The sequence below is a fragment of the Solea senegalensis genome, linkage group LG5, assembly GCF_019176455.1.
Source record: "Solea senegalensis isolate Sse05_10M linkage group LG5, IFAPA_SoseM_1, whole genome shotgun sequence".
In the NCBI taxonomy this organism is placed as follows: Eukaryota; Metazoa; Chordata; class Actinopteri; order Pleuronectiformes; family Soleidae; genus Solea; species Solea senegalensis.
Genome location: NC_058025.1, coordinates 843347 through 852792, shown reverse-complemented (window position 1 = coordinate 852792; position 9446 = coordinate 843347). Strand labels below are relative to the sequence as shown.

At 40.2% G+C, this 9446-nt stretch overlaps 1 protein-coding gene across 1 annotated transcript; it reads right to left on the bottom strand.

The window, feature by feature from the left end:
* On the bottom strand, positions 1-8199 carry smarcb1a (SWI/SNF related, matrix associated, actin dependent regulator of chromatin, subfamily b, member 1a). Its single transcript, XM_044026576.1, has 9 exons — positions 8065-8199; positions 6821-6932; positions 5188-5317; positions 3823-3960; positions 2312-2439; positions 2072-2238; positions 1810-2000; positions 854-985; positions 1-376 (listed from the first exon to the last, which is right to left on the bottom strand). Exons 1-9 carry the CDS (start codon positions 8149-8151, stop codon positions 337-339), a joined length of 1125 nt encoding a protein of 374 aa, XP_043882511.1. The 5' UTR covers positions 8152-8199; the 3' UTR covers positions 1-336.
* Between the last annotated feature and the right edge of the window lie 1247 nt (positions 8200-9446).

The following is a 9446-nucleotide window of genomic DNA, read 5'->3' as shown; positions in this document are numbered from 1 at the left end:
TTTTCTTTATTTTGTAAGAATTATTAAAATGTACAAAAGACAACGACAACAAAACAAATATATTATCTGAGAGCTCGAGACGTTTGCTCCTGTGGTCGAGTGAAGAGTCAGTGGTGAGAGAGGCGGGGCATGTTCTACCGGAGGGGGCGTGGCCAAACAGGACAACATATCAGTAACGATAAAAACAGAACTCATGGAGGGCGACGATGTTCTGAGGACTCGAGCAGAAAAGACTTTGTTGGTGAAGAAGTGAACCGTGACAAAGTCATACCTCAGTCAGGTGAGCGGCGTTCTGTACACAGGTGAGAGGAGGAGGCGGAGCTTACGCCGCCTCGTCTACCAAGCAGGAGCCGTGTTCGCCAGTCGCCTCATTCTCCTGCAGAGAGGAAAACAGTGCACTTTTACCACGGCCCCTAACTGAAGACGTTCACGTCCAGATTTATGAAGACGACGATGTTTGATTTACACACAGAGACAGAATTTTAATAAAGTTTCAAGATTAAAGCAAATGAAAAGTGTTCAAAATATTAGAAGAAAAGAGAAAAGGATCAAAATAAAAACATTAAAGTTCTAAAAGATTAGAGAAAAAGGTTTCTTTGTTTAAAATAGTTTTAAAAAAGTGCAAAAGAAATGAAAAGATTCTTATAGAGTTATAGAAAAATACAAGTAAGAAAATGAAAAGGATGTAAAGTACATAATGTTTTCATGTCATACATGATTAATACTAAAATATACAATAACATATAATATCTACATTGCATTTACACTTAAATATAAATGTTACCTTAAATGAAGACATTTAACATGTTTAATGTTAAATAAAGGATATTTATATATGTATAACTATAAATACCTGGTGTTTCTGTCCTGGTCTCTGATCTTCTTCTCCATCTCCGCGTCTGTCAGCGTCTCCAGCAGGGGGCACCACTGGTCCGCGTCGCCCGTGTTTCTGATGGCGATCTCCACGGTGGGCAGAGGGTTTTCACTGGGGCATGAGTCAGCACTTTTTAATCCTGACACTCTGTTTCTGTTAGAGATTAAAAGACTACGACATGAAACTGAAGAAGACCAAGACGAGGAGTTTTACGTCATAATAAAAACTCAGTGGAAACAAAACAAAAACATGAGAACACAGAGAAACACAAGCTCAGCTGTGATTATTCAGACTGTTCAGAAATCAAAACACACTTTATTATTATTGTTATTGTGGAAAGACCTGAAGAAACTCCTTCACTTTCATGAACGTGAGCGAGAAAAATGACAAACTCAAGGATTCAAGCACTTTCAATGACCCATGATTATTTAGGATGATTTTCACTTGAGGTTGTTTTCTCTGTAAATTCAAACTTTCAAGGGTTTCAAGGTCCCATGGAAACCTGAAGCACAAAATTCAAGCACTTTCAATGACCCATGGAACCATGAAGCACAAAATTCAAGCACTTTCAATGACCCATGTGTATTTAGGACGATTTTAAAAACTTTCAAGGGCTCCGAGGTTGTATTCTCTTTAAATTCACAAATGTTCAAGGGTTTCAAGGACCTGTGGAAACCCTGACATACCAAATCCAAGCACTTTCAATGACGCATGGAACCCTGGGTCATTTTTAATTTAAAGCTGCTCCTGCGACAGAATTTGCCCAAAAGCCACGCCCATAATTCACGCAAGGCATCATGGGAGAAAGGAATAATGTGGATATGGAGCAAAACTGATTATTCGATCATCAAAATTGTGGGAAACTAACTTCCTGTTGCAGGAGAACAGGAGCGCGCCCGTGTCATGTGACGTCATGCGTGTCATGTGACTGGTACCTGAAGGCGTAGGTCCTCTGGTGCCAGCTCAGCTGACCGCGGATGCTGTAGGCGATGGTGGTGACAAACTCTCCGCCCAGGCCCAGCTCGGAGCAGAGCTTCAGGGCAAACTTCTCTGGAGAGTTCTCCCGCTCTGACATGTCCCACTCAAACTGGTCCACCAGCGAGATGTTCCCCACGTGGATGTTCAGCTGCAACGTCGGCACACAAGCGTTCAGAGGCGTGAAGGACGCGAGAGCGGCCGCTCTGTGAGGACACTCACCTTGATGATGACCCTCTGGTCCGTCTGCTCCTCCAGGATACTGTCTGTGGGGTAAGACTCGATCTGCTGTCTGATGGCGGAGGCGATGGCGGGGACGAAGGTCAGCGGGTTGAGGTCCAGGTCGTCACAGAGGATCTCAGCGAACATCTCGGGCGTCATGAGCTTCTCTGAAGAATCATAGGAGAGAATGAACACCTCGTTCACTCTGGAACCTTCTCAGAGCTCAGTGAAGACGTTTACCGTTCATGTTCCAGGTGAACGCGTCTCTGAGCTTCTGTCCTTCGATCTCCATGTCCAGACGGATCGGGACCAGGACTTCGGACTGAGTGGCGTTCTCGTGGATCACCGCTGGATCGTGGTCGTCAAAGCTGAAGCAACACACACACACACATTACACACCAAACTCCTGAGGTGGTTCCTGAGCAGAGTCTGAACTGTGATTTGGGGCGTTCTTTCATTCATTCATTCATAAAAACCACCCCAAGTGACTGCTGAAAAGAAGTACCAGGATTCATCAGCTCTGTGGACACCTAAGGTAACTCTGCACAAACCAATACTGCCACCTAGTGGAGTAGGTGACCCATTACATGAATACATGAACTGTCTAAAGCAGTTGTTTTGGGCAAAAGTGAATCATTAGAATCATTAGTTCAGGTGAGTTGACAGAACGGTTCACGGTTGAACATGAATGTCTCCACGGTGTTTAAGTCTGTTTCACTTTGATCTACAGCTGGACGTCGTTGCTTTGACGACGTGCTCGTGACTCTTCAGTGACGACACCCCCGGACCAATCAGAGACCTTCAGTGTGTCACATGTTAGTGTGACGGACCAATCAGAGACCTTCAGTGTGTCACACGTTAGTGTCGGTCAGAGCAGGAAGTAAAAAAACACCAGGTTCTATCACTGATGCGACATTGGTGAAAATCACTGTCCCGATATTTTTTGGGATTTGCCGATAACGATAATTGCCGTTATTTTGCAATCCTCAAACATGTGTTAGTAACAGCATGGACGGTCTGTTGTTCCAGCTGCTCTTGTTAATAGTATATTATTATTATTATTATTATATTTATTATTAGATGTTAATAGAATATTAGAATATTGACAATATTATAAAATATAACGAGCAACAAAAACTACCATGAGAGCGTTTTAAATCATATTATCATATATCATCATATTTGAACTACAAGGCATTAACATGAGAATGTGGACACACACGTAACTGCTGCTAGTGTGTGTGTGTGTGTGTGTGTGTTTTCTTGTCGTACATTAGCCGGCCGCTCGTGGTCGACCGCTGACCGCCCAAACTTTTCTTATTCTTCAGATTCTGTGCGCTGGTTCATTCACAGATGATGAAACACATTTGACGGAAACTGCTTTTGCACAGTTTGCAGATTGACGTCAGTGTTTCCGAGGATCCACGTTCAGCTGTTAAATCTAACCCCGTGGAATGTGAGGCTGCTAGAGTTAGTGTTTGTTCACTCATGTTTAACTTGTTAGCTCGTTGTTGTGAAGCGTGGACCGTCGGATCATGCAGTGAATGTGTGGCGTGTTTGGGTTGGTTCTTTGATTTCACACATTGTTAAAACAACAGTTAAGATACTATCATAGACGATGTATATCACAGAGACGTGTATTCAGACACGACAACAGAAGAGTTTTCACCGTTTACTCCACGAGCCTCTGTTTTCTAACATATATGAATGTAAAGAGCAGAAACTCTGTCTTTGATCTAGAAGCTTCTCACCACAGTGGGAACGTCCTCTTCTTGTCTCGTCCCAGTCGGCTGCGGTTGATGGTGGTGGAGCAGGGAACTGCGTCCAGGTGGTGAGAACTGTTGGGCAGCGTGGGAACCCACTGACTGTTCCTCTTTGCCTTCTGTTCCCTGAACACACACACACACACACACACACACGTGTGTTTAGAGGTAACACACAACACAATACCAATAATATCACGATGCAACAATACTGTGATAAAACAATTATTAAAATGTACAAAAGACAACGACAACAAAACAAATATATTATCTGAGAGCTCGAGACGTTTGCTCCTGTGGTCGAGTGAAGAGTCAGTGGTGAGAGAGGCGGGGCATGTTCTACCGGAGGGGGCGTGGCCAAACAGGACAACATATCAGTAACGATAAAAACAGAACTCATGGCGGGCGACGATGTTCTGAGGACTCGAGCAGAAAAGACTTTGTTGGTGAAGAAGTGAACCGTGACAAAGTCATACCTCAGTCAGGTGAGCGGCGTTCTGTACACAGGTGAGAGGATTCTGATAATCAATAAATTGCAAGACAATCATAGTGTGATACCCAGGGTACCCCACACCTAGGACTTTTCAAGGACTTTCCAGGACCAATTCCCTACAATTCAAAGACAGAATGTGCTGACACAGCTTAAGATAGGAGGCGATGATTGTCCTCAGATGTTGGTCAAAGTCTTTTGTCTTTGGTGAGACGATGGACTTTTGGCTGTTGCCATGGTAACCTGAGGCAGCTTCAACTGTGGGTTATTTTCCCCACAGAAACAGAAAAACAATAAATTCAATTTAATTAAAATTTTATTAAAATTTGATCCATTTTATCTTTTAAATTCAATCTTAAAACAAACTTTCATTAGATAAAGCAAATCTTTTTTTTCCGTCCACAAATGGATTTGATTTCAATAACTGCCTTCAAAATTCAAAATAAAAGATTATTATTATGACAAGCATTGATGGAAGTCGTGTTGTTATATAAGGTTAGGTCGGATTTTTCCTTTAAAAACAAACCACTGCTGCGACAATGAATCATTATTAATCATTGAGTAAATCAATTAAATCAACTATTTTAAGTTTCTTTCATTTTACAGCTTCTTAAATGTGAAGATTTTCTGTTTCTTTGCTCCGTAAAAACAAAGAAAAAAGTTTGTGGACAAAAACAAAGACGTTTGACGAACGCGGATCAACATGGAACTGAAAACATGACGTGAAAAAATCTACTTTTGGCCTCGTCTACGTACATCAAACATCAACTGAAATTCAAGCACTTTCAAGGACCCGTGTCATTTGTCTGTCACACTGAAAACATCACCACGAGACTTTAAAGAGACCGACGTGAGTGAAGTACCTGAGGTAGGCCGGAGGTTCAGTGCTGATGGAAACAGCTTTGTATTTCTCATCGTTTCCTTCAAGGATCTCCTCGACCTCGGACGCCTTCAGCAGAGTCACACTGGTGGCGAGCTGAGTGTAGCCGTGATCTGAAGCACAAAACATCAGCAGACGCATTTTTACACTCACTTTTATGACTGATGAATTATTAAAAACTTAAAATGACTGTGATATGAGCTTAAATGATACAACAAGCTTCCATCAACAGTGTTTGTAATGATATTTCATAGAATTTCATTATAAAAGTGTTTGTTTGCTATAGAACAATACAAAGTTCACAATAACAAAGGACGTATGACGCAAAATGAATCTTTTAATCAGAAATAACATTATTATGAGCCGATCCTGATAGAGTTGAGACCTCTGATATGAGACACACACATAAAAGAAGTTTTGTAATATGTGACGACAGTGATTCTTTTATATATTTAAACTATCATATTGACACTATTTATTTACTAAAAACATTCCACTGTAAAACATGGAATTAAAGAAATGTTGAAAAAACAATATTTGAAATTGAACAGTTTCCTTAAAGGGGACATATTATGCAAAATCAACTTTTTAACCATTTCAATCCTTATATTTGGGACTCTGGAGGCCCTACCAGTCTCCAAAGTGTGGAAAAAGAATACTCAGTCATGTTTTCGTGGTCCCCCTTAGTGTAAGTATAGGCCATAAAACACTCAGCGAATGTTACCGCCCCACCAGTAAGTTTACTTGGAGAGCTCCACCTTAGCTCCACCTTGTCCCTGCGAGAGTGCAGGCGAGGGAGGAAGAGCGCTATTATGTCAACGCGGAGGGACAAGTGTGCTGTTGGTGGCTGCACAGTGGAGCACAGTGTTTTACAGAGGATTTTATATATGAAGCTAATGTGCCGATGATAAAGTCAGCAAACGTGTGTTCGCACCACTTCACATCAGTATTTAGTCAGCGACGTACAAACACACACATTGTTAAGAAAAGGTCACATAGAGGTCATAACTGACCATTCTGACACGTCCTAATTAAACATATTTGTTCAGTACGTCCTCCATGACCGGAGCACACACTCAGTCTGATACACTCACATACAGCAGCTGTTTATGCAGCGATCAGCGGTGGATCAGTGGTGCTGTCCCTAAGTGTTTGTAACTGATTTACAGTTGGACAGTGTTCGGCTCCATCCTTATGTAGGACGTCTCTTCCTGTGACGCACGCTGCCATGTTGATATTGTCAGAGAACTAGTGGAGGGAGGGGGAGACGAATGAGGGGAGGGAACAGGAGCTGAGCGAGTGAGCGCTGTAAAGAGGACAAATCAGAAACCCCCTGGAAGAAGTGGGTGTGTGTTTGCCTGTGTCTCATTTGCATATAAAGGGAGCGTTCTGAAAGGGCGGGTTTAGCAGGGTTATTGAACTGCTATGATGCTTCATCCTGATGGTGTTTTGACCAAAGCATGTCACTGACATGTTCATTAGGACACCAGGGAACTATTTTAATAGGGGGGGATAGGGTATAATATGTCTTCTTTAATGAGAGAAGAGTTATTTTGAATAAAATCCATCTGACATGAGAGGAAAGTGTTCACGAGTGAGGATGAAAGTCCACTCACCGTGTGACGACTCCACGATTTTCTTTCGCTCTTCTACTGAGGCCAGTTTCCTCCATAATGACGGATATCTTTTATACAGAGAACCTCTGAACATGCGCAGGTAGTTCCCCACCTGAGCCCAAACAAAATCATTCAATGACTAAATGACAATGAGAATTATTGAATATAGATAGATCGATAAATAGACAGGCAGATACGCAAAATAATCAATTAAAGTAACTATTCAGACAAGCAATTATCAATCAACTAAATACTACAAAATAAAAAGAACAAACATTCTCTGATTACAGCATCTTACGTGTGATAATATTGTAATTTATTGAGTCGTCTGTGACAGTAAACTGAATATCTTTGGTTTGTGGACACAAATGATTAAAGGATGTATTTACTTTGCAGTTTATAGTGAAAATGATTGCTATTTGAAAATAATCCATTAATCTGTCGATAATTTTCACAATTAATTGAGAAATCGTTTGGTCCATAGAATGTCAGGAAATATGTAAAAATGTTGATCAGTGCTTGTCAACCCTGGAAATGGTGATGTTCTCAAATGTCTTGTTTTTGTCCACAAACCAATGATTTCTTTGTTTTATGGAGCAAAGAAAACAGAAAATATTCACAGTTGAGAAACAACCAGAAATCTTATTTTAATCATGAAAAAAGGCTTCAAGCCGATTACTCGATTATCAAAATAGTTAATGATTAATTTATTAATCCACTAATAGAGTAATTTAAAATGTAAATGTCAGGTTTTAGCCTGAAGCTAATTAATGAACAAACACATAAGGACGTACGAGAGCACAAAAAAGGTCAGTTATTTCACAAGTTACCAATATATATCATGACGATACTTACTATGATATACATGTGTTATAATAACTTTAGTAATAATAGTAGTAGATTAAAATATTGTGAAGATTAGCGCTGTGTAAATGCCGTCAGCTGCTAAGCTAACTGCTAGCTTAGCTAGACGGGGTTAAAGACACGAAGAAGGTCAAACGTTTTCAAATAAAACGTCACTTCCTGACATAAAAGTCTGGTTTCATGTGTTTACTACTGGAGCTTCATCTACGCTAACCATACACGTTCAAACAAAAAGGGAATGAATGAGTGAGTGTTCGTTAGCATCCTCTGCTAACCGCTAACAACCCGCTCTCCCGGGATCAAAAAACGACGCGGACAAAAGGACACAACGTGCGCTGAGTGCGGAATCAACGCTGCCGTTGAACGGATTAAACACTGACCTCTGATCCGATCATGTAAAAGTCTCCGTCCTCCTCCAACTGGAATTTCACCGGTTTTTGTCCAAACGTTTTACTCAGCGCCATCATGACATCAAACAACAAAGCTGTGTGCCACTGCACATGCGCAACAGGGACGTCCCGGCGCAGAGATATGACGTCACACCAGAGCGCCCGCAGGATGCCCATCTTTTACTTTCTTTACGAATTCAAAATAATGTAATTTTTTTATTGTTAGGTGTTTGTTTATGTAAGAATAAAATAACATTTAACATAAAGTCGAACAAACGTAATACGTACATTTAGTGACATGAAATTTAAATTTGTATACATTTGTTTTGCCTGTAATTGATCTAAACTGTAGATTCATCAACTGAAAGTTTGCAAACTGTTCAAACACAATCAAATCATTGTATTTTTAAAAAAAAATAATTAGGCTATGTTTTTTATTGTTATTTAATGATACATGAAATTAGTGAGCCAAATTATTTGAAATACCAAATAAACTACAGTTTAGTGAACAATAAAATACTTTTCATTGTCGTACCTGTTTTGACCACTTTTCTTCTTGATCTGAGCTTCTTTCAGTGTTGTTGGTTCCCATGGAGACGAAGCAGAAACAGTTGAACTTTTAGAAACTTGAAGTTTATTCATATATACATGAATATATTAATCTATAAACAAGAAAGGAGAGAATGTACAAGGCAAAAACAAAGTCTCTATATACAAATCAATAAATAAACAAGGACAGTTTTGTGTTGGAAAGTAAAGTAAAGTAAAGTAGAGACTGCCGTTAGAAAAAAGTTCACAAACCCTTTGTTCAAATGGAAAATGGCACCCGAGCAAAAACAGAAACAGACACGACGACGACTGTTCCCAGTCTTTTTTCTTCTTTTTCTTTCACAACTTGTTCAAACTCGCACAGAATGCGATCAAATCACAAAACGTACGTCACAACGACACGCAGACCACGCCCACATCATCATCAGGACGGAAACCATCGCAGGGTCACGAAGTTCAACTCAAGGTCACAAACTGTACGTTTATAAACTGAAAGTTCGCAAACTGTACGTACATAAACTGAAAGTTCGCAAACTGTACATTCATAAAATGAAAGTTCGCGAACTGTACGTTTATAAATTGAAAGTTCGCAAACTGTACGTACATAAATTGAACGTTTGCAAACTGTACATTCATAAAATGAAAGTTCGCAAACTGTATGTTCATAAAGTGAAAGTTTGCAAACTACATTCATAAAATGAAAGTTCGCAAACTGTGCGTAAATTAACTGTACGTTCAAAAGCTGAAAGTTCGCAAATGAGGAAACACGCTCGATCACGTGACCTTCGCGTTTTCCCGGTTTTTGTTCCAAACAAAAAACAAAC